This window comes from Oreochromis niloticus, linkage group LG7, assembly GCF_001858045.2.
Source record: "Oreochromis niloticus isolate F11D_XX linkage group LG7, O_niloticus_UMD_NMBU, whole genome shotgun sequence".
NCBI lineage: Eukaryota > Metazoa > Chordata > Actinopteri > Cichliformes > Cichlidae > Oreochromis > Oreochromis niloticus.
Genome location: NC_031972.2, coordinates 54,807,614 through 54,833,416, shown reverse-complemented (window position 1 = coordinate 54,833,416; position 25,803 = coordinate 54,807,614). Strand labels below are relative to the sequence as shown.

The following is a 25,803-nucleotide window of genomic DNA, read 5'->3' as shown; positions in this document are numbered from 1 at the left end:
CACCAGTTAATTACTACTAGCACTAGGGAAATCCATCCAATAATTGTAAAGGCCTTTCAGTGTTGATAGTATTCAGTGTTCTCTATACTTCTGATATTATACAGTATTTTGTACTGGTGACATGTGACAACGTCTGCCATAAAGATTTAGAAACAAAAGCAATTTATCAGCAACTTAATGTGGTTGGTTGTGGTTAAAAGAAACAACACTGACTATTAACTAACTGCAAACTGTGGTAAATGTTTTGCTGACCCACCAAGTCAGTACCACCTGCTGTTTTTCCTATCACTATGGCTACTGTATGAGCTTTTTCACTTGATCTTGAAACATAAAATATGTTGTTTTGGACATTTGCTGGAAAAAAATTGCTTTCCCACACACCCGAGGGAGGTTGGTTAGCAAAAATTGATGATGAGTTATAAACAGTGTTTTTTATTGTGGAATGAAGAGTTCCTTAATTGTCAGCTCCCTAACTCCAAATATTCTGATTATCCCTAAAAAAAGCTAGAGACATTGCCTGGCTGTAGGGAAGCTGACTTGCTCTATTACAGCACACTTGGCATACATTATTATATACTAAGATTTAAGATGACGAGATACCTTATCTAAATGCAAAGGCCATAGTGATGCATTGTAATAATAATAGTACACATAATGTATCAAGGTGCCTTGTCTTAACTCGTTCAAATACTGATCTCAGTACACTAACCTTAATGACCCTCAACAGAATATTTCCCTTGCAAATGCCCACAGCTCTGCACTTCAGCTTGCAATGCATGGATTCTGCTAAAGCTAAAGCATTTTTACAGGACACAACCCCCTCCAGAGCTACAGAAGCTCTTGTATAAATCTTACCTTTATACTCTAAGTTGTGCTGTCCAAACAAGTAAACTGCAAAATCTGAAGAGTACATCTTTAACATTTAGCTCATATATTTCATATATTTTAGGCTGACTTTGACAAAAAATTGAGGTGGAGCACATTAGTGAAGAAAACAGTCAAAACACAGCTTTAATTGAGTCGTAAGATGAGTAAGTAGCATCAGCTGTTGTTGGCCTCATTGTTGTCAGACAGCTTCTTTCATGGTAAAATGCATTCAGCCCTCACTCTGTAATTATGCAAGGGAGAGGGGGAGCAATAAATCTGATAACACACACACGCACACACACATGCACACATATACTTAGGGGTATAAACTCATGGACAAGCGGAGAATTGTTGGAACAGAGATGAGATTAGAGAAGCTTTTCTGATCTGTGGCATGAGAAGACTTGGCTCGTGTATCAACCAGCCATCTAAGCTGGCTTATCCTGATACAACCAGGGGCAGACACCACACACACACATACATACGCGTGCACACATGTGCACACTTACAATAAGAAAGTTTACCGGGTGATGTCAGGGAGGAGGAGGTTGGAGAAGAGTGGGGTAAAATCTCCAAACAATTCCATATCCCTGTTAGTCATGGCCTTGCTTTGCCTGTAAAGCAGAAATGACTGAGCCCTTGTTAGCAGTGTCCCCAAACTCCACTAAAATGTCTACTTTGCTGTCTTTCTACTTCACTGTACCACAAAAAGTATTTCAGCTTTTAGATTTGCCCTGTGGCATGTGGACTGACAAACTTATATCCTACTCTTCTTCCCTTCTCTCTTCTCTCCTCCTCTCTTCTCCTCTCCCTTCTTCTGCAAGCAGAACTGATGCCCAGATGGTGTGGTCCAGTTCAGTTCTCCCTGACCGTTTCATGGGCCACAAAACAACCCAAGAATCCACGGCCGCTGCCTGACTCAACCCCACTGAGCACTGTCCACTTCACTCGTAACCCCTCACCCCTAACCTTAACCCTTAGCCCTTCGCTTCCCTCCGTCTCGCTCTCTGTCACGCCTGTTCTTGCGTTCTGACAATCCTCCCTGAGCACAACATGGTGGCCCGCATTCCCTTTCTTGTTTTGGTCATGATGTGTCAAGGCGTTTTGCTCTCAGACCCACCTCAGTCACGTCGGGAGATCCGCATCGAGGGTGACCTGGTGCTCGGCGGCCTGTTTCCAGTGCATGAAAAAGGAGCTGGCATGGAGGAATGTGGCCGTGTGAATGAGGACAGAGGGATCCAGAGGCTGGAGGCCATGCTGTTTGCCATAGACAGAATCAACACGGACAAAGCTTTGCTACCAGGGGTCTCCCTTGGGGTCCACATTCTTGATACCTGCTCCAGAGATACCTATGCACTTGAACAGGTGGGTGGAGATTGCCATTGTGCATCAGTGGGAGATGATGAATCTAGACAGTGTACAAATTTAATTTTCTGCCATATGGTAGTTTCCCTGCACACCTAAAATTTAGTCTCACTACCACAAAATCAGATCGCATCATAATCATATCTTACAAATGTAAGTCAAACTCAGTTTAAAGGACATTTAAAGTAAACACATGACAGCACTGAAAGTGATCAAATCCCCACAAAAGCACATTGGTGAAATATCGGGATAATCCATGTGAATGCTGATGTAACTTTTTAGGTACAGCACAGTTAAAATCTAATTAGTTGTTTTGTGCTCCTGGGCGACTTGAACTTTTGCTATATTTTGTCTTTAAAAAGTTGCTCATCTAAGTAATTTGTGGCCTCAGAAGTTAAATGTGCAACGTTTCCATTTTAAATTGAGTAAAACTATAGGCTCTCATTAAAAGGTAATATTCAGGTGAAGTAAATGTACCTCAAAATTCTATTTTATTCACAAAGGAAAAAGGATATTGCCTCGAATGATAACAGCAAATCCGTGATGAGAAAGATAGATTGAAGCTATTTTCGATGGGGGAAATGAGCCAGATAAAAAGAAAGGATGGCACTTTCCCCTCAAGGATTGTTATCTTCAAAAAAAATCTTCTTATTGCTGAGCTATTTAGGTATGATGCATCTAGTGATCTTACGCAATGAGCTCTGTGACTGATTGCATAAACCTTGAATTGTTGACATCTGGTTTCTCTAAACAGGTTGTGGATTTATAGCTTGTTTTCCACAGCAGTTTAAATACAGTATAATCTGCCTTGGTCTCGTATGAGTTAATTTACAATTTGGACCCTGTACTGAAATGAATCAACCTCATGTGTGAAGCAATAGATTTTTATTGTCCATTCAAAAAGAGAGAAACTTAGCATTAAAAAATAACCTCAAAGTATTCAACTTTTATTTATGTAGCACATTCATTACAGCAAAAATAATTCTATGTTGCCCAGGCTCTGGAGTTCGTAAGAGCCTCACTCACCAAGGTGGACGACACAGAGTTCATCTGTCCCGATGGATCATATGCTTTGCAGGACGACAGCCCGCTTGCAATCGCAGGAGTCATAGGAGGATCCTTTAGCAGCGTCTCTATACAGGTAACAAAAGTACAGAAGTAGTTGTACAAACAACAATCACTGTGATCATCTACTTTTAACTTTCTCGTTAACTTTTTGCTTATTCTCCCATGACCAAGGGTTAAAGTGACATTTTCCGTTTCTGCTGTTTTCATATTTATGTGACTGTGTATATATGTGTATGTCTATTTCTTAGAATCAAGCTCCATCGGTGCGCTCTTGTGTGTTTTCCCAGCCCTTGTAGCTCTTGTCATAGAACTATGTAATTTGCATAGTTTAGCATAAAACCTCCTTCTCCCTTACTCCTCTGTGACTGCACAAAAGCCTCCTCCTATCAGTCCTTAAATCCCTAATCTCTGAAACTGTCTCTCTGTCTTCTCTTTCTCACCCTGCCCTGTCTTTTTCTCTGTCTTCCATTTTATATATTGCTTTTTTTCTCTCCTCTAAATCTTTGCTCGCTCACTTCTCATAACTTCCTGCTTCCCTTTTTTTCCCCTCCATATTTATATGCATTCTGAGGCATCCCTCCCGGCTATTTGGGGAGATCTCAGTGTATGCTGACCTCAGCCCCCTTCTTTTCCTCCTCCTCCTTCCTGGGGCAGCCATTGTTAACACATCTGCACTGCCTCTTGTCCTTCATCAGACATAATTATGCTTTGTTTTCTTGCGGCTCATTTTTGTTGGCCTTTGTTGCTGGGTTTTTTTATCGTTTTGTTTTGGGGTTTTTTTTTATCTAAACAGCAACCGTGTTTACAAGACCTGAACTGTGTGCTGTTTTGTGATCTAATGCCAGTGAAGCTAATCCAGCTACTCCTTCATGCCTTTGTACTTGGCCAGTCTGTCTGTGGCTTCCAAATGAAGTAATAGGGAATTATTTTATGTTTAACCATGCACAACTAAACTCCAGTGCCTTGAAGGCATTTACTTAGCGAGCATGATTCCTCCCCTCTACTCATTCATGTCTCTGTATATGTCTCTGCATGCGCATGTGTGTGTGTCTCTGTGTGTGCATGTGTGTGACTTGCATTCCAAGGAGAAAATGCACAGAACCCCTCCTCTGCACCATTTTTCCGTCCTTTACTTTCATTTCTTTCCATATCCACATTCAGCCCATTCCTATGCATTTCTCCCTTCCCTCTCTCTCTCACAAGGGAAGAAGGCAGCTTTCGCTAACAGAGTAAACTCTCCGTGTCCCTACACACAGCCCTCTTAGGTAGCTGGTCATTGTTCAGTGGCAGGTAATGGAGCAATGCGGTTACATTTTGCAGCATGACCTTCCGTGACATTTAAGTCAAGTGCCATCTTAAACCCATAAAACCTGCCTGAAGAACTATAAGCAGCCATCAGTGCGTGTGTGTGCGTGCTAGTGTATGTCAGCGCAGGTGTTGGCGTAAGTGTCGGCCTGTTCCGTCGCACATCGGTGTATGTATTTGAGCATGTGCTCTAATCTTCTGCATTATTAGTCTAATGAGATTCTGACATGTTGTCAAAACAGCTCATCAGCTGAGCTATGAATGAAATATAGAAAAGCACAGACTGATGCGCTCTAAAAGGATTAAACTGAGGCGGGAACAGAATGGCTGTGTAGTTTGTGTTTATTTGTGGGTGCCTGTGCATGTTTGATTGTGTATGTTTACATGTCTTCGTGAGCGCGAGGATGTCTTCCAGTCGTATCTCTACTGTTTGTGTGACACCTGTGATTGAAACTGCAATAAACAGAACATGACCATAGCCCAATCAATAGTAAAAGGGAATGCGATATAGACGCTACTAGAGATCAGGCACCCGTCACTAATAAATGATTCACCATGTGCATACGTACTTGCTGTGTTTTCTTTTATCTTCATGTTACGCAAGAAGTAACTTCTACAAGCAGAGATCTTCAGTAGATGTTGCCATTTTCCTTATGGAAAAAAAATTCTTTTCTCAGCTTTTATTAAAAATATTTGATTAAGTGCCTTGCAGTCAAAGGTTAAAGATCACTTGCAACAGATAAACACTTACACCAACTTTAAATAACTAAGAGCAAGAAGCTTTAGCAGTTTCAAACTGATGCTGTTGTTTCTATATATTTCAACCCTAAAGGGAACTTGCCTATTATGTTCCTTTTTAGTTCCACTTTGTTTTAACTTTACCATTCTCTTTCTTCTGCCAAGCCTTGGTACAGCCCTTCATTTTATCCGCTGTTTGTCCTGTGAAAAGCGAAACACAACTTCCTGTGGAAGTTCTGCTTCCATACGAATTAAACGTGTAAGTAGCAGCCTAGTGGTGCTTATTAAATACACCTGATTAACTGAGCACCAGCAAATGTAACCACATCTGTAATCTATGCCTCTTCTTTCTAAAATGAATATGGCAACACAGCTGAGGTTTGCTAAATTACATCTGGAAAAAACAAACACAGCACATCAGCATAAAATCCTCATACCAACTGTCAAGCACGGTGGTGGAGGAGTGATGATTTGGGCTTTTTTTTTACAGCCACAGGACCTGGACACCTCATAGTCACTGAGTAGAACATGAGGTCCTCTGTATACTAGAATACTCAAAAGACAAATTTGAGGCCATCTGACTGACAGCTTGACTGGAACTGGGTCGTGCAACAGGACATTGAGTCCAACTACAGCAGCAAATCCACAACAGAATGACTGAAAGGAAAGAATCAATGTGCTGCGTTGGCCCAGTCAAAGTTGAAACTGCAACCTGATTGCTTTGGTGGGACCTCAAGAGAGCTGTGCATGAATGAATGCCCACAAACCTCAGTGAACTGAAGCACCTTTGTAAAGAGGTTTGCCAGAGTTCCTCCACAACAGTGTGAGAGACTGATGAAGTCAAACCGAAAATGATTACTTCACGTTATTAGTGCTAGAGGTGGTTCTACAAGTTCTTGAATAATGGGATTGTGCTGCCTAGATTTTTTTTCACATATATATATTCATGACAGAAAATAATAAAAGTTACTATAAATGTTAAGTTTTACATGTTTTAGCTCTTAATTTTTTTACTCTACCTTTCAGACATTGACTACGTTCAGTCTAAGTGTCAAATCATTCCTAAAGAAAATACTTTTTATACTATCACCTGAAAAAAAATCATCAAGTTCATAGAAAATATTTTAATAAAATTCAGAGTTATTAGATTGTATTCACACTGATCCATAAGAGTATAATCAGTCAATTCTAATTCAGCTCTGGATACATAACATTAAAAATATAATTTACAAAAAATTATGGGAAATCTCCTTTTGCTCATTTATCCCTGGTTCTTCTCAATAACTTTACAGTGTTATCTGCAGCAAAATATTAAAGTTAAAATATTAAAATATATTTCATCATGGGCATAGCATGGGCTATGAAAATCCAACAAAAAAAAAAAGATATCAATCAATCAATGTCAAGATTCTAATTTTAAAGCAGTTGCGATAGCTTAATTTTACAACAGCAGGCTCAGAATTATTCCACCTGATTTATGTGTTCCCTCAGGTTGCCAATCTTCTCAGGCTCTTCCAGATCCCTCAGATAAGCTACGCTTCAACGAGTGCCAAACTCAGCGACAAGACGCGGTACGATTACTTTGCCCGCACTGTGCCCCCTGATTTCTACCAGGCCAAAGCCATGGCTGAGATCCTGCGGTTCTTCAACTGGACCTATGTGTCCACCGTCGCATCCGAGGGTGATTACGGGGAAACTGGTATCGAGGCTTTTGAACAAGAGGCACGCATGAGAAACATCTGTATTGCCACTTCAGAGAAGGTAGGAAAAAGAATTCATTTGCACATTTCTGTTGTCAAATCGACATGGCTATAAGAAGCAAACAGAAAGAAAAGCTAAACAAAACAAACAAAGCCAAAACTTCCATGTGGAATGTCACCCTGATGTATGGCCTACGGCTGCACCAGCAACAATAAGCAAAGTGCTAAATTTGTCCGCTTATAAAAGTTTGTCTTTACGTTTTATCTCATCCTACACCAAATAGGGTTTAATATCACACTGGTGTTATCAGTCGTGAACCAGAAAATGAAAGCTTATCTCCAAGAACTCATTCCGGGTGCTTTCACAGTCACATTTTTCATCTAATTTGCTACAGAAATGCATGTTGGTATGAGACTGTGAAATATATCTTTTTTTGTCACGTTTCCGCCTATGATTTATGTGATAAATAATTACGAATAGGGAACATAAGCAGGAGGAGCATGTACAGTATGTCTCTCATTAAATTGCAGCATGTCTCCTCTTTGTCCAGGTGGGACGGTCTAATGCAAAGAAGTCCTATGAAGCTGTGATCCGTCAGCTCCTCCAGAAGCCAAACGCCCGCGTGGCTGTTCTTTTCCTGCGAAGTGACGATGCCAGAGAGCTGCTGGCAGCTGCTGCCAGGCTCAACACCTCCTTCATATGGGTGGCCAGCGACGGCTGGGGTGCGCAGGAAAGCATTGTCAAGGGAAATGAGGTCACAGCTGAAGGAGCCATCACGCTTGAATTGGCAGCCAATCCCATACCAGAATTCAACCGCTACTTCCTTAGTCTGAACCCTGTCAAAAATCATCGTAATCCCTGGTTCAAGGAGTTCTGGGAGCAGCGGTTTCAGTGCTCTTTTGGGGGAGGAGGCGGAGTGGGCTTGGGAGAGACACCTCCCCCACCATGTGACAAGGACTTGGCGATGGACAAGAATAACTTTGAACCCGAGTCCAAGATCATGTTTGTGGTGAATGCCGTGTATGCAATGGCTTACGCCCTACATAACATGCAACGTAGCTTGTGCTTTAACACCACCAAGCTGTGTGACAGCATGAAGGCCTTGGATGGGCGCAGACTCTACAGGGATTACATCCTTAATGTCAGCTTTGCAGGTAAGAGAGCTATAGCACGGCAAACAGAATGAAGAGCGACAAGGTGTTGAAGTTTTATGAAGAATAAGAAGTAAATGTTGGAGAGGAAGCTGGTGGAAAGACAGCAGGACATCGATGGGAATTTTCAGTCCCTAGTTAACAGTCCTCTGTGAAACAATACAGGGATGTTGTCCTTCTCCTCAGCCAAAGCAGCCGCGAACATAAAAAGTACTGAAACAAATCCACTTAATTGCTATGTATTGTCAGAGCCAGCTTGCCATTGACACCTATTACCCATGCGTAATTGATACGACACTTGAAAGTTGCTTTGAGGAATGAGAGCTTCAGTTAATCCGTCAGCCATATTCTTCTCTCTTGCACTAATAAGATTGTGTGTGTTATAATAGCTCCTATAGCAGGCTGCCTGTCTGTCTGTCAGTCTCTGTAGAGTTGGGAGTGAAGAGACAGAGGATTGGCTTGACTGACAGATGGCGTACAAAGGAAGCGTTATAAATAAACTGCTGTGTCTCAGGGACTGACACAGGTTTAGAGGTGCTTATTCCTCCACCAACCGTGACCAGGAGCAGACATCAAAACAGCCAGACAAACAACACTAACACGGCAGATTTGCCATGGGACGCTGGGGAGAGAGAGCAGCAAGGATGGATGGAGGATGAGAAAATGGCATCACCTATGAGGGGAGGGGGGGAGGGAGCTTACAGATAAGAGTGACAGGCAGACTAAAATGAGAAAAGAGAGTTTGGGGTAAGGTAAGAGAGCGTAAGACAGAAAAAGAGATAGGGAAAGAAGGAGGGAGAGAACAAGTGAGCACCGAGGCAATTCCGGAGTGGGACGGCATGCGTCAGCAGAAGAAGAGAATTCTCTTTGAAATTCCCCATCTTCATTTCTGCTACAAATCAAAGTGGAGCATTTCTGTCTGAGAAGAAGAGCGAGTATAAGATAGAGAGTGAAGAAACAGTCAAAGCAATTGCAGTTGCATCCTCCACTTGGCACCGATGATCCCACTCCATTATAGAGTACATACAGTGAGAGATGGGAAAGATATGCAGATTTACACACACGGGAAGCTGACAAATGCTCTGGAGTGGGTTTTGGGGCAGAGGAGAGAAAAGCAGGGAAAAGCAGAGGACAGCAGATGAGAGAGAAGGTGTGAATCCCTCTGTGACTTTCCTACATCTCTATGTCTGATAATACACTCCCTCTAACTGATGTATGTCTGCGAATTGCATGTTTTTATTCTTCAGCTGGTAAGAAAGAACAGCAAATACAAACAACCCGAGTCCTTTTACAGTGACAGTGCTGACAGAATGACAAGCAGCTGTATTGGTAAAAATCCATTCAGAGAAACTGTGCTGATAAGAGCTCAAACTACGTGGAAGACGGTACAGTTAAACTGGGAACTTGCGGCAGTGTTTGTTTTGAGGTATTGGTTCGCCCAGAATGACTCACTCTCGCTCTCTGCTGTACATATACATCCTTCCGACTACAGTATGTAAGGAAGAAGCTGAGGTGAGTTGAGGTTGAATGTGGGGTATGAATACTGCAGCATCACCATCCGCAGTGCTCTCAGTCTGAACTGTAGCAGACGGAAAACCAACGCTCTTCAGTGCTCTCCGTCTCCCTCCTTTCGCCTTCTCTTATACACACATGCAGGTTTATTGCACAGTCTTTGCATTGCATCAAAATCGGAGCTTCCTTATAGCTTCCCACTGTCCCATAGGACTGTGTTCTTAAATGTAATAAGACTGTTGTTTTATTAGCTTTTACTGACATTGTATGTGGTGCCCTAATGCACTATGCTGTGTTAAAAGCAGTGTTTTCATATGCGGCTCTCTTCATCTAATCTCGTCTTGCTAGTTGCTATGGTAATGAAGCCGACACTATTGCCAATTGTTGAAGTGATCCGCTAGATCATGGGAACTGCTCCTTACCAACTAGTAACAGACACAGAGGCGTTTTTTTATGCATTTTTATGAGGCCTTACAACATGCTTCATACGCAAAACGTAGACATACATACACACAAGAGGCACATAAACACCTTCCTAACAGTCTTTTTTACAATGAGGTGGCTTGAAATGCTTGTTTTTCTACCAGCATGAAATTGCAGACACCCCCAACCCACACACTTCTCAAAGCCATCATTCAACTCCCACCCACCCACCTCCCCGATCTGCAGCAAACAGATCAGTATATACACACATGCATGCAGTCTTCTGTTCAAATAGTGGTGATAGATGTGATATTCCCCCTTCTCTCTTTCTCTCTATGTGTGTGTGTGTGTGTGTGTGTGTGTGTGATATGTCTGTGTTAGCAGAGGCGGTGTGCCTTCAGGGCCATATTGAGCTTGCTGCAACGTTTAGATGCTAGAGAACAACCTTCACTCATTTTCTCTCCCTCGTTTTTCCCTCAGTCTCTTTTCCTGTCTCTCTGTCTTTGTCGCTGTCTGTCTTTCCGTCACTCTTTCCCTCCCACCTCATCACTCCGTCTTTTCTAGATGCTTGTCCCCTTTCTTTTTCTCACCCGGAAAGTGTCCTACTCTCTCCTACATTCAAAAACAGCACATCCCACTCAGACTTCACAAGGTTGCTCTCCTGCCTCCACTGCCTCTCTGCGCCAGTCTGCTTCTCCACTCCTCTCCCTCACTTTGCTCATCTGTCCATCCAGCCTTCACCTATTCTCTGTTGATTCCTCTCTCTAAAGGCTCTCCTTTCCATCCACCTGTATCTCAGCTACCATGACATCAGTTTCTTGCTTTTCACTTTTGCTATCTCCTTTCTCTTTCTCTTGTATTCTTCTCCCTCTACTCGCTTGTCACTTCCCTCCTTTCTTTGCCCTTATCTTGTCTCTTGGCTCATCCTCCATCCCAGCACCTTCTGTTTTTCTCTTGCCATTTCTTTCTTTTGTCTCCTCTATCTCACCACCTTTCTTTCAGTCAAGCCTCAGCTCTCTTCCGCTACATTTTACCTCCTATACATTTCTGTCCCTTACTCTAGACTCCCTTTTCTCTACCCTATCTGTCCTCTGTTCCCCTGTGGCCTGTTGTTCTGTGACCCAGTCAGCGCCTCCATCCCCTAGGACCAAATCCACAGGGAGAACAAATATAACTAATGTGCTCCCTCTGTGTGTGAATTTGTGACATGTGAGTGAATACCTGCATACATATCCGTATGTACTGAGGGGATATGAGTGCATGTATGTGTGAAGTCACGTAAGCAAAAACAAAAAAAAGATTTACCCTCTCCACATGAATCTGTACACTTCACTTTCACCGCTTTTAGATGACTTATTCCTATTTATTCATCCCAAGCCGCCTTTGCCTCCTCTCGCTCTCTCCCCCTGCCTTTAATACCCACAATCCCCCTTGGGCTTTGCTTTAGCCCGACATGGCCGAGAACATAATTAATTTCTCAGCTTCTGAATGAAAAGCCTGTTTTCACCATGCTTCTAATTAAGCTAGAATAATAAGGTGTTTCTCAAGTTAGTGGGAATGCTAAGTGTTTCGCAAAAATTAGGGTTCTGGTTAGCCTGCCTTATAACTACAGTTTGTCTTGCTTAAGTTGATTTGCTTTTTCTTTTTTTCCCTCTTTTTTTGTATTTTTTCTGTTTAATTTTCATTTCTCCCAGCTGTCTAATCAAGTGCAATTACAAAAATGAAAGAGTTTGTTGCCGATGCAGTAAGATAGTTGTATATTTAGATTTGGTCGGGACAAAGCATGCCCTATGTTTCGCTCAACCTGTGAGCCACAGTTTCTAGTGTACTTGTAGTGTACCACATGAAACATGAATTGGCTGACAGTATTGCTGGATGTCAGCGAGTGAGGCTTGGTCTTTTGTTTGCTGATGACACTTCACAGACATGAAAAGTCACCTGGAGTGTGGATGAGGTGACACAGAATCACCTATAACACTGCATTAGGTTGCGTTAAAAGATCCGTTACACATGGAAACCTAAGAGCCGCCGTTAGGAAGCATCGCTACAAATCATTCCGTCAGTTTATTGTTCAGCATGTTGCTCTGATGTAACAGAAACATGTTGTTGAAAAGTAGCTGACAGATCAAGTTCCTTTTAGCCACACTGCTCACTTATGGTTACAACCACACTAGCAAATGGCAGTGTCAGTCTGTCAGCCTGTCTGTGAGTGTACAGTTTGGTCCTAAGTGCAATATCTCAACAACTATTAAGTGATTTGCCATGAAATCTCATACAAACATTCATATTCTCATGAAGATGAATCACAGTAACTTAGTGTGGTACAGTTCAGGGTTGGGAAATCTAAATCCCTTTAACTTTTTGGCTCATCTTCAGAGTCACACTTTCACACTGTCCAAATAAATCAGATGTCATCTAACGGGATACCCCAATACCCTATTTTTTTAAGCAGGTTAAACAGGCTTTTGTGCACATAGGAAATAATATGAACAGGCTTTTAAAAAGCATTTTATAAGCAGCACTGTTTCATAAACACTGCAGGTCAAAAAAGATCATTTGCATGTTTGCCAGACTTGAACACAAAGACCTGTCACAGTGCTTCAGCTTTACTATAAAGAGGCTGAGGTTTTGTTGTGGTTTCCAGCTTGTTAAATGAGTCTAACTTTATTTGATATTAGAGATTTCAGTTTTCTTTGTAAATTCAGATTTTTTTCCTAAATGTGACTTGCCTATGCTGATTTTCCCAGTTCTGATTTTCTTTCTAAGAACAATAACTGACAGCAAATAAAAATTACATTTTTTCATTGCAAAATATTATTTTATAATAAAATAAATTATACAGAAATGATCAAATTAAACTTTATGCTTCCCCCAAAACTGCAGTAACTTACAGGACCTTGTCTGATTTAAATAACTGAAAAATAAGTGCTCTACTACCCGAAAGAGATACAAATAATTAACTGAAAATGAGTTGATGTACACCCATCTTCAGCTGGCATTTGGGTGTAACAGACTCATACAACAATGTTAATTTAAGGTGTTTGAATCATTTTCCAGTGTGTTTATAACTTTAACAGATAACAGGACATCAACCACTTTTTCATTTGTCTCCATAATTTTCCTCATAAGTGCTTTGATCTGTTGCTCATACCGAGGCTCATATAGAGGCTGCAGGCGTGTGGCTGACTCTGTGCACTGGATAGCTTTAGCTTTAGCCACTTTGGTGGCTTAAAATGTTTGTATTCAGCTGGGTGAGGGTAATTTAAGTGCCTGATTAGGTTTGTTGTTACAAATGTTTTCGTACTTGTCCACACATGGTTTACTTTGGCAAACTTTGAAGACAAAGGGACGACTGCGCTCTAAAGAGCTTCCATGCTAACAATATGTTAATGTGTGGTTATGAGTGTGCACTATTTGCTTGCCCCGCTGTGCGTGTAGCATGTGTTGCGCATGCATGAAACAGACCGGCTCATAATTGGACATATGGCCCATCACCAGACTGGGCAGAGACTGGTTCCCTGTTCGGTCCATCAGTGCAACTGAATTTAATACGTGCATCTTCATAAGATAAACAGATCTCAATGAGTATCGCTGACGTTAGAGTTGCATGTGTTGATGTTTACCAAGACTATATTTAAAGGACATGGCTACTATTAGTTGGTATAATATGGCAAACCTGTTGATAGTAAAACCACATTTGTGGTGCCCTAACTTGCTGTAATTGGAGATAAAGTATCTGAATTTCAAGCTCAGGACTACGCCTCCAAACACGCTCCTTCCGGTTCTCATCTATATATGTTCCCCCAGTTCTACAAGCTATTTGTTCTCGTTTATGCGCCCCACCATACCTACCCTTTTCAATTCTTTAATTTTTTCACTTCTATTTAGTGCATGGGGATCTGCCAGGCCCAGGAGCCGCCGCCAGTCCCCTTCGAGGCCTTCCCCAAACCGCGGCTCAATTCATGTCCAAGCCATTCACCTTTATCTACTAAAATGCTGTCAAACCTCAAATGAGGACGTGGGCCCAGCAAGTGAATTACATGATCAGTATATATAGAGAGAGAGATAATTGTAACTATTTGGGAAATCAGGAAATCCTAAATATATTTCCAAAAAAATTCAACAAAACAGACTGCAGATGTGGACTGACAAATATTTATTAATCGTTTTAGCTACTATTTAAATGGCCAGTCTCAAAATTTCAGCATGCTCAGAAGCTTGATTCAGTGAGTCTATGGCCATAGATGCTTAGTCCTGTCAAAACAAAAACCTTTTGTTGTTGTTGTTGTTTTAGTTTTAGTTTTTTTTTTAGTTCAGTCCAGGACAGTGATGAAGAGAGAGAATTTTGTCCATCAGTCAATAACCTGAGCTGCGTGTCTCCGCTCTCTGCAGTCAGTTGAGTCTTGGTGGCCTTCGGTAGCTCTAACTTGCACCCTCATCCACTTTCTTGATAAGCCATTCTGTCATGTCAGCGAGGTCACTGATGTTGGAAATAAGGAGGAATCACCAGTCCTCTGAGTCTATTGCTGCCTGAATGCGATGTGTTAGCGGGAAGTCAAGGACAAAAACAGCACCTTCAAATGGCTCTGTAGGCCAATACTCTTATCTCTTTTGTCTGTATTACACGTAATTACCACATGCAGCTAATTAGGCCTCAGCACATATCTAAGGTCCTAATAAGGTGCAGTTATGATAATTAGCCATTGGCAACGTGTTCTGTCAGTGTGTATGGGTGTTTAAAAGGAGGAGGGCCCAGCTTGCCTTATTGCTTGCTGATATTAGCAGACTTTATTATCTGGCGACGTGCAGCATAATGGATTCATATATCTCCTTTATCTCAAGATATTATCAGCACCTTCTTATTGAAATCATTTTCATTTAGCTGTCACCTAAACATTTAGCTGCAAAATCCAAAGAAGACTTGACAGTTAGAATTTCCTGTGACAGAGGGAGATGAGAGAGGAGAAAGATAGAGAGTTGTGCTGTCTCTGTGATTTATGGATTTCATAAACCCTAACCCCCTCTGCTGCCATCTGACACGCCATTCTTTTCTGAGCACACTGAACTATCACAACAATAGCACAGCTTTAGCCCCTGTCAGTGCTGCGTGCACATACGTACACATTCGCACACACACACAGCTAACAGCAGGGTCAGAGCTTTGGTTCTGTCAGCACTGCCTCCCACAGCGCTCAGAGCAATACCTTAGCCATCAAACTGTAAAGCAAAACCTAATCGAGCTTCAATCTTGTGTGCACATCCTTACCCGTACACACATGCAAACTTTTCAGCCCAACAGCTTATTCGCAATCTGTATCCTGATTCACTCTACTGATCCCAGGCTGTATGTATGGAGAATGAATTTGGCCCACGATTTATTCAGTTACCCAAAGACAAAGAGATATGAGGAAGGCGGCATAGCATCATCAAAGCATGCTGCACGGTGAGGACCGAGAGCCTTGTTACAAATTGAAGAACGGTGCTTTATAAACCCAGCATACACTGTGATTTCTCTAGTCACATCATCTTTCGACAAGGCACCACCGTATAACACGCAAGCCTGTGTGTCAGCAATACAGAGCTGACTGCTCTGCTGTAAAGGACAGCGATGGCACCGTAGGAGTGGCATACACTTTGTCTGTGTCAAAACAACCAAGTTTCAGCACTGTCAGGTCCGGCGCTGCCTGCAAAGCATCAATAACTTACTGTTTTCCCAGTCCATAGCCCTTTTCTATTTGTTTTTTTAATGGTGACCGCACATCCTGCCAATTTTACAATCTCTTCTGTTCCCACATCCTCAGGGTAGATGGTAATCCTTTCATAACAACATGTATACAAACCAATTTGGCAGTTTCAGCAGTGTACCTCACTCACAGAAGAGACCCAGAGGCTAAATCTATCATTGTGTGGGTAGCTATAGCATTACCAAGGGATTCAATTCTCTGCTTCCATGCCTATATGGCTTTATGGGCAGCTTGTTAATGATGCATCTGGTAATAAACTTTGTCAGATCTGATTTTAGAACAGCAATTTTGTCCCTAGGTGACCTTATGGACAGGTGGGAGGCCAGCGACACACACATCACCAAGCATACTGGGCATTTATAGCCTCTTAGAAAACACTTTTGTGACTGGCTGGTCTTCAGTAATGAAAACACTTTTGTAGTGCCTTTCACTATCTGTTTTGGACTCCTAAGGCTTACTGACCATTGCTTATTGTCCCTCTCTTCACTGCTGCTTTTAAAAGACATCAATGAGACCTCAATAAGGTGATTGTTTGTGATTGTTAAGCTTTGATCTCCTTTCCCACTGGGTTTATCGCCTTTTTTCCACTCTTTGTCTCTGTGTTCTCTCTTCAGCCCCATTTTCTCCTTCAGGCAGCGAGACAGTAGTGAAGTTTGACACCCAGGGGGATGGCATGGGCCGATACAACATCTTCAGCTACCAGCACTCTGGCGATCGTTATGGTTACGTGCCAGTAGGTGAATGGGCAGAGAGTTTAAGTCTGAGCAGTGATTTAATTCGCTGGCCCAGAGAAGTAGTGCCCACGTCGCAGTGCAGCGACCCCTGTGAGCGCAATGAGATGAAGAAAATGCAGGCAGGTAGGACGGTGAATTTCATTAATTTCGTCTTTGTTGTAGTGACAGTCAAGGTAGCAGCACCTTTGGAAAATCTGCCACAAACTGTTCGTATTCCTGTTTCCCAGGTGAGTACTGCTGCTGGATTTGTACAGCCTGTGAGCCTCATGAATACCTGGCTGATGAGTTTACCTGCTCGCCTTGCGCTCCTGGCCAGTGGCCCACTGACGACCTGACATCCTGTTATGACCTTCCCGAGGACTATATTATGTGGGAAGATGCCTGGGCTATTGGCCCAATTACCATTGCATGTGTAGGGTAAGTGACAGGGATTTTGAAAATCTACGAATCGCTGTTGCAAACACAGAAAACTGGACAGAAGTAGCTCACAACAATAAGTAAGTGGGGAAGAACTTAGCATATGGTCAGCCGAGGCTCAGCGTCATACAGATACAGAAATTTTTCATAGCTATGCACAGACAATGACATGAGCATATACTGATATCAGAATATTTTGTTGATTGTTTAAGTAAATTTTGATATTTATAGCCATGCTTTATGTGTGTGACAGCATATAAGCAGTGACTTCATGACACTGATTGTCTGTCTGGCTGCAACTTCCTCCCTGTCCCCAGATTCATGTGCACCGGCCTGGTGATTTGGGTGTTCATCAGACACAACAACACACCACTGGTGAAAGCATCAGGTAGAGAACTGTGTTATATCCTCCTCTTAGGAGTCTTCATGTCCTACGCCATGACTTTCCTCTTTTTGGCCAAACCCTCTCCTGCCATCTGTGCCCTGCGCCGCCTTGGCCTGGGCACATCATTTGCTGTCTGCTACTCCGCCCTTCTCACCAAAACCAACAGAATCGCCAGGATTTTCAATGGTGTGAAAGACGGAGCGGGAGCCGTGAGGCCACGCTTCATTAGCCCATCCTCTCAGGTGAGTGATTGCAGCATCATGTCTATCCATCTGCATCAGTCAGATGGATGGATGGATAGACAAACAGTAGATCTCGATGACCTTACTTCCTCTTTTCCCTTTTTTTTCCAGGTGTTCATCTGTCTGAGTCTAATCTCTGTCCAGTTAGTAATGGTGTCAGTATGGCTGCTGCTGGAAGTCCCCGGCACGCGTCGGTTTACATTGCCGGAGCGACGACAGACCGTCATCTTGAAGTGTAATGTACGTGACTCCAGCATGCTGCTGTCACTGGGATATGATGTGCTCCTGGTCATCTTGTGTACTGTGTAAGTGTGTCACAGCTAAACTCACAGACATTGATTATTACCCAAAAGGCACTATATAAAATATAAAGTAGTTTATGTTCTACAGCACATCAAATCAGGAACTGCTGAAATGAAAAAGTATTTCGTCAACTTAAAAATGTGATTCTCTTCTCCTCTAGGTATGCCTTTAAGACCAGGAAGTGCCCTGAGAACTTCAATGAGGCCAAATTTATTGGATTCACCATGTACACCACCTGTATAATTTGGCTGGCCTTTCTTCCTATCTTCTATGTTACATCCAGTGACTACAGGGTATGGTTTTGAACATACACATGCATGCACGAGTGCGTGTTTCTGTATTTAAGGAGGACACTGAACTGACTCTAGCCCAACAAGATGCAAGCCTAACCTTAAAAACTATCTAGCAGCAGCACAACTGATATCACACTCGTGATGGTATGCTTATGGTCCAAATAAAAAGCAGAATTAAATACTCTGGGCTGTTTGTGCTAAATTAACCATTGGCAGTTTCATATTTACTGTTTTTTTCCCATAGACTGCAAAAGTTATATGTAGACATTTTGATGTTATATGTTGTATAAAGAGCTTTGAGTGCTCAGTTAGAGTAGAAAGCTGTTTCATGTTCCACCTTAAAAGTTTTTTATTTCTGTGATAAAGATGAGCGTTTTACCATGGTAAATGGTAAATGGCCTGTATTTATATAGCGCTTTACTAGTCCCTAAGGACCCCAAAGCGCTTTACATATCCAGTCATTCACCCATTCACGCACACATTCACACACTGGTGATGGCAAGCTACGTTGTAGCCACAGCCACCCTGGGGCGCACTGACAGAGCCATGGGAGTCTATGGCAACTGACTCAATTTGGTGTTTCAAGTATGTAATGCGGTTATGTGAGCAGTTTTTATCTTCTCAACATGATTTTTTTTAAAGAGTCACAGCTAACAAAGCAGGAATCACATAGGTGTAGTCACAACTTAAACAATTCCTAATCCTATTGGCAGATGTCCCAGCTGTGCAGTACTGGGAGTGACACTTAGACGAGCTCTGTCAAACTGCTGACACATGTTCAGATTTAACAGCAAATGGGAGTGAATGTTCACCTGAGCCATACAAATCTTAGGCATACACACACACACCTTATATACACACTCCACAAATGCACACGTTGTATCAAAGGGCGCAAGAGAGGAGTGCTGATAGAGTGCTGATGCCAGGGCTGCTCATTTGATCCCCGTAAAATGTCAAATAAATGACCATCTTTCGCTCACTCTCATACTCTCTCTATCTCTCCTCTCCACCCCTCTAAATATGTATTTTTTGACGTAATGTTACTGTAAGATTAGACAGATATGGGAAAAACATCTCCAATATGCATACCCGCCCACTCACATAAGTATGTACATACATACTCAGAGGAGACGTTGAAGGGTTTATTGCTAATATGCTCAAATGTACTGTGATCTCACTGGGAATTGCTGTTATTCAAACATCTGTAACACTTATGATAACGATTATGGCGGGATACAGCAACTTATAGTGCGCACTGCTGCATGCTGGAGATCAGGAATCAAGAGAGAATAAGAGTGTACTTACTTGGCATTGATTTCACAGAGAATAAAATTAAAGCTTCCCTCCAGTGAGAGACTTCAGTTTGGCCACTGTGGTCTCTGTTGATTAAGTCTTTTATTGATAGATTCTAGTAAGTGTTATAAGCTAACAAAGTATGCTAACAAAGACTCTCACTTTACATGCATGATTATCTGCAGCGTGTGCAGACACAGGGATCCATTTCTTTAGTGTCTTTAGCAGCATTTGCTTTCATTTCTAATTCTATTCAAAGCACTTTGTCATAAGCACTCAAATGTGCCTTTGAAGTATTTTCATTATTATAGATTGTTATCATTAAATTAGCTTGTAATAGCAACTGAAACAGTGCAAAAGCATGCATGTTAGGATAACTGGCAAGTCTCAGCTGCAAATGTTAGCAAAAACGATTTACTCCATGTGACAGTGATAGACTTGCAAACTGCTCACAGTGTGGCTGATAGCTAGATCGATGGATGCATGGATGGATGGGCAACTGATAGGTCTTGTGCTAACCTGGCTACTAATTACTGTCTTCTTCTGTTTCCTCTGCAGGTTCAGACTACTACCATGTGTATCTCAGTCAGCTTGAGTGGCTTTGTGGTGCTGGGTTGCATGTTTGCCCCCAAGGTCCACATCATCATGTTTCAGCCCCAAAAGAATGTAACCAGCCACAGGCTTAACCTTAATCGCTTCAGTGTCAGCGGGGCTGCCACCTCATATGCATCTCATGGTAGGTCATTTGGTTATATGCGCAACATTCTGTACTCAACAAAAAGTCCAATATTTTCCTGTCTATTGCTATTTATAATATTCCCAACCTCCTTACTTACTTAACAGTTGGCAGCCATTGGCATGTTTTCATGAAATAGTGCTTCTTTTTCCCCCTGGTGAAAAATCCCTGGTGATTGTGGCCAAAAAAGCTTCATCTCTGACCTATCCAGATGTTGCTTTGCAAACATCAGACACTGATTTTAGTGATGAGGTCATAGGTAATGTTTTATTCCTGATGACTCTTTGATGTAGGGACCCAGTTTGTGCATTAGTGCTGCACAGTGGAACAGCGCACCACCACGCCTATTTTAGCTAAAGCTTCCAGCAACTGTTTTGTAGTGGGTGGTTTTGATTAGACTTCCTGCCCAGCAGACCTGCAGTTTTATCTGAACATTTTCTCTCAGATGCTGTCTTGATTTCCACAGTTTCTGTAAACTCACGTTGCTTAATGGTATTTTGGATAGTGGAAACTAAAACTAAAAGAACTTGTATTTATAGACTCCCTTGAATTGTAGATACCCAAACCAATTAGCTTATTTCCAGATCACCCTGGTTGGTGAGTGTTTCCACAGGGAGAATTGTTTTCACCTGACAACTCCTAATGTCAGTAAGTTCCTGTGAGTAATTCAAGACTTAGTAAAAATGTAAAATATGTTAAATGTGGGGGGTTTTTTTTATTGCTGCAGGGTCATTTCTACTGCAAAATATGAATATTTATGTATCTTGTCATTCTGTATGACAAACATTTTTTTTTTCTTTTACTAGTTTGACACCAACAAAATTGAATATTTAACTATGCTTTTTTCTATCTGTGTAGTTGTATTTTCCCTTTTAACCCCCTTGTTCCTTTTTCCTTTTCTAGCTTCTGTCAGCGCCCACTATGTTCCCACTGTGTGCAACGGGAGAGAAATTGTAGACTCCACTACTTCCTCTCTGTGACCACATCCAGTCTACTCTCCAAATCTGCCCCCTGCGACTGTTAGCCAGTTGATGAACATTATCCTCTTCTTTGCCCGCCTCACACACACACACAACGCTCACAGATAAACATTCACATATGTGCACATACACGCACAAACAAGCAGACACCTTCCTTGTGGACTAGAACTGTATCGTTTCACATATGTAGAAAGTGTGTAACTATATGGAAATTATTTTCTAGGGATGTATATACATGGAAATCAAAAATTGTTGTATGTAGAGAAACAAAAGAACAAAAAAAGTTTTTAGGAGGAATTTTTGGAGCCTTTGTTTTTGATAGCTTTGTTATGATGCAGTGTAAATAGACATGCGCTTACTCATGGTAGGAGGGGCTGTGTCCCTCAGTCTGGATGCACATTTGTGGCTCTGCTTGCCTCACCTGCAATACCCCACAGACTTTTTATTCTCATGCTTTTTTGTAGGTCTCATTGTAATAACAAATTATGTATGTATTTCTATTGTGTATCTGTACATTTGTATATTATGCTACTGATGGTTCAAACAGCACAATGTTGATGGTCTTACAACCCTAGAGTGAATGTGGACTAAAGCATAACCTGGACTGGTTAGAACAGCTGGAATGGACATGCATAAAAAAAATCTCTCAAATTCATCAACTTTCAGTTTGAGAATTCATCCGTTCACATCTTTTTATAGATGTGCTTTGCATCCTAGATCTATTTAAGAACCTAATGTGGTTGTTTTTTGCGGGAAGGTATGTTTTGCTTTTGATACAAATGTTCATTTTTCTATTTCTAATCATAGAATCCCTTTATCTTAATGGCCATAGTTCCAGACATGTGTTCACCAAAGCAACAGTATTTTACTCCCACTCTTAAACTGCTGCTTCTATGGAGGATTTCTGTAATGGATTGCTAATAATAACTAATAGCAGGGCTGAAAAGATACAGTACAACAAACACCTTTTTTTTCTGCCTCAAAACTGTCAACACAGACAGTGCAGCAATAGTTGTGTCGGCAAAAGCAAACTGGTGTCTTACCCTGTAATTATGAACTTTATGTACTCAAATGACTCAAACGCTAATGGAGGAAAATGGTCTGCTTTCATGAATACATGCTGAATTTCTCCAGCTAGAGGGGAATGGTAGCTGATGTTTCTGTGCCCCATAGATACAGTATGTGGTGATGTTTTGAATATGGCTATGTGCCTTAATGTAATGTTTGATAGTTCTCCAGGTAGAAGTTGTAAAAGATCAATTTTACATTACCAGCTGCAAATCCCTGTTTGGTGACTGGAAAAGTGGGCTAACTATAGAGAACATGCAGATAGTTTTATTTCCTAGCAAGCCTTCTGCCACTGATTGTGTACCTGAATTACTAAAACGGCGACTCGGAGGAATCCCTGGGTTAAAATGGCTTTCCCTACCACCCATATCTTTCCCAGTCTGTTATTAAAAGGGAAAGGGTATTTCTGATATATATACCCATATATTTTTACAGCATAGCATCTCCAATAAAATGAGGGAGGGGGAGAGGAGCTCATATACCATTAAGATTGAGTCTTTGACTCACTGAGTTATTGAAGTGTGCAGTTTACATATCTGTGTTAAATGTGTTGATGTTGAGAGGCACAGAGGAGCAGCTGGCTTTGGCAGTCCCAGAGAGGCTCACGAAAGGAAGCAGAGCACACAATGTCAGCTGCTGGCTGATCCCAGCTAACAAAAGGATGTTAGAGAAGAACTCATATCCATAAAGTATATCAAATTTATCAAAACATCCACACACATCAAACTGTCTGTTTCAAGCTGGAAATGTTGCAGACTCGCTGCTGGGTGACAGTTCTGAGGTGGTGGAATAAATGAATGTTGCGAGAAAATCTAAATATTAGCAGAGTAATTTAGCATATTTTCTTTTTAAACAAGTGACTCATGCAATAATTTATTGCATTTAAGGTGGTAGTAAATTATTAATAAATTGATCTTAAATGTTTACATATAATATGCTGTCTAGAATAAAGTGTGACTGTTATATTTGATGTTTCCAGCAAAATATGTGATCGGAATCACTCATTTCTCCCCTCCGGTCGAGCATTTTCAAACTATTCTCTCAAATTTCATACAGCAGATGTGGGTAGAACTGTTGAACATTCATCTCGTGACTGGTCTACACCTTTGCGCTGCCTGTCTCCAAGAGCACCCTGTGATTATCACACTGAATGATAGATTGAAAGAATTTCAGAGGATGCGCCAAGATGAGCCGACCTACATTGGGGCGTGTGTGTTAGGTGCAGAGAGCAGCAGGAGAGAGCGCTGTGGCAGAGCAGAGGGAAGCTGCTGCTGGATTATGTAAAGCACTCCCACAGCCCAGAAGTCACAGTGCTTCTATGGAAGCTCAAAGCATCTCAGAGATTCGCAGTCTTTGTTAGAAGAAGGCTTAGCCATTCACTCAGTGGTCCTGCTCCCACAAGATACACCCAGCATGGCACGTTGCTATGGACAACCACCATCACATCCGCTGCTGGAATGTCTGTTTGTCCGCATGAAGAGGAGGGGTGAGGAGTTGCCGAAAAAGGAGGAAAAGAAAAACGAGTTGCTGGTTCTGATTCAAATTGGCAGTGACTGATGAGATTTGGCTCTGCGAGTCCCTGTACCCTACTCCCAGCTTTTAATAGTTGCACAAATAGAGCACTTAACCCTGTTCTCCACTCATTTAGTCCGGGGACCAGTCTCTGACAACAATCTCACACTCTTCTTTTGACCCCGTCTCTCACAGTCTGCCTCACCCCTTCAACCTTTCCCTCGCCACATTTGTCCACCTCATCTCCACTCGATGTGTGAAACTTGCTACATGGTGGGTCTCAGCCAAGACCACCTAAGCAAGACCAGCAGGCTGCTAGGCCATACTTGAACTGAAGCATTTAGATCTGGGAGCCCATTGCAGGCATGCTGTCGAGGCATAAGGAGGTTTGAAAAGGGTTTAACGGGTGTATGGGAAAATCTGTTGGAACTGAGACGTAGAGGAAACGCTTTACTTTGAAATGCCTCACCTTTCCGAGTTTTACCATGTCATGCACCAAGTAACTCACTCGGGAAGCGTCTTTAATTGGCTTTACTCATGAATGTCCTTTACAAGCAGCCATCCATTATAAACATTGTTCCTCTATTCAGCCTCTGCCAACTGCTGTGTGCTCCACAAAGATCTCTGTGCTATAGCCCCCGCTATATAGCAGAATGTGTCCTTGGCCTCTTTGAAACAAGATGAGATCTCTGCAGGCAAAATGAAGCTGAGGTTTAAGGGACTCTGGAACTGGTCAACCACAAAAGCAATAGTTCCGTGTTTATGGTATGTGCAATAATAAGGCTGTGATGACATCATAATAAAATAACAAGGAAAAAATGCTGGTTTTGTCCGCTCATCCTTCTCTCTGTTCATCTCAGAAAAATATCAATAAATGCAGCTAAAATGTGTGACGAAGTGCAGATACATTCGTCTCTCCAGCAACACTAACAGCCTCTCAACATCACTTTCATATCCACATGGGCTCTATTCAACGTGTGTGTTGCCAAATGTTGAAAGATGGCTCTAACACTCTGCCTCATCTGTTCCCCAATGAAGGCACTCTTGTTAAACCATCTACCAGAGAGCCCAGTGTTTTTGGTAAATGCAGTGTGAAGGTTCAGTCTCTGAAAGTAAGACTTTAAAAGTGTGTATAAAAAAAAAGAGAGATAAAGATGAAGCAGTCTTTTGGTAATTTTCCATTCTACACTGCAGTCAGTAGCTTGTAGTTTGACACAACGTACGTTAGAGAAGCTGTTTTGTTTTGCTTTCAGAAAAGTCAGGGACATGTCAAACTGTTGAAATGAAAATCTTCTAATATTTTATTCATTTTATCTTATTTTACTTTATTATTTTTTACAAGATTACATTATCGTTATCTGTTCTGTAAAACAGGATTTGGACTCTTCTTTTGTATACTAGTGGGGGTCGCCCTCCAGTGGTTAGCTTCTGTAATTACACTTAAGCCCACCATACCCTAGTGTGTTGCGGTTTACAGTAAGGAGTTTTCCAGCCGCATTAAACACTCGAGAATCGTGTACAGGTAAATTTTCAGAAACTTGTACTGAAAAATTATGTTTGTAGGGAAGCAAAAACCCGGAAAAAAATCAGAGAGTACGTTAAATTAAACGACATGAGTTTCCCTTTTAAAATCTTAATGTTTGACTGACCTCTGCAGGACGATATAGTGAATGCCAGTGAAGACCTGGGTGAGTTGCTAAGGAAAAAAGTGGGAAAAAATTGTCTCATCAAATGTATTATTTCTAACCACGAGGGGGATTTTTGTATATCAGTAAGTCAAAGGTAGCCACTTCTGAGCCAGCATGATGATTTGTGCAATGGTAACTTTAAAAAGTAATATATCATTTTAAGGTAATATTGTGCCCTCCGTTGGTAGGATATCATATTACTTTTGAAGCCAAGTGCCAGAGGGGTTTGGAAATACTGAATGCTTTCAGGCCACGATATAAATCTTCTGATTGATGAA

The 25,803-nt window shown here is 41.7% G+C and overlaps 1 protein-coding gene across 10 annotated transcripts in view; it reads left to right on the top strand.

The window, feature by feature from the left end:
- The window catches only part of grm3 (glutamate receptor, metabotropic 3), a 40,552-nt gene extending 16,420 nt beyond the window's left edge, over nt 1-24,132 (top strand). For 9 of the 10 annotated variants that reach the window (XM_003440577.5, XM_005470832.4, XM_025909164.1 and 6 more), the window contains 11 exons: nt 1,695-2,232; nt 3,230-3,373; nt 6,835-7,104; nt 7,595-8,198; nt 16,489-16,731; nt 16,836-17,025; nt 17,343-17,652; nt 17,764-17,957; nt 18,116-18,248; nt 20,100-20,277; nt 21,181-24,132. In XM_003440577.5, the coding sequence (XP_003440625.1) occupies nt 1,921-2,232; nt 3,230-3,373; nt 6,835-7,104; nt 7,595-8,198; nt 16,489-16,731; nt 16,836-17,025; nt 17,343-17,652; nt 17,764-17,957; nt 18,116-18,248; nt 20,100-20,277; nt 21,181-21,257 (2,655 nt within the window). In that variant the 5' untranslated portion in view covers nt 1,695-1,920 and the 3' untranslated portion in view covers nt 21,258-24,132. Of the gene's footprint in view, nt 1-1,691; nt 2,233-3,229; nt 3,374-6,834; nt 7,105-7,594; nt 8,199-16,488; nt 16,732-16,835; nt 17,026-17,342; nt 17,653-17,763; nt 17,958-18,115; nt 18,249-20,099; nt 20,278-21,180 lie in introns of all 10 variants that reach the window. The other variant, XM_025909165.1, reaches the window with a different exon arrangement.
- The last annotated feature ends 1,671 nt before the right edge of the window (nt 24,133-25,803 follow it).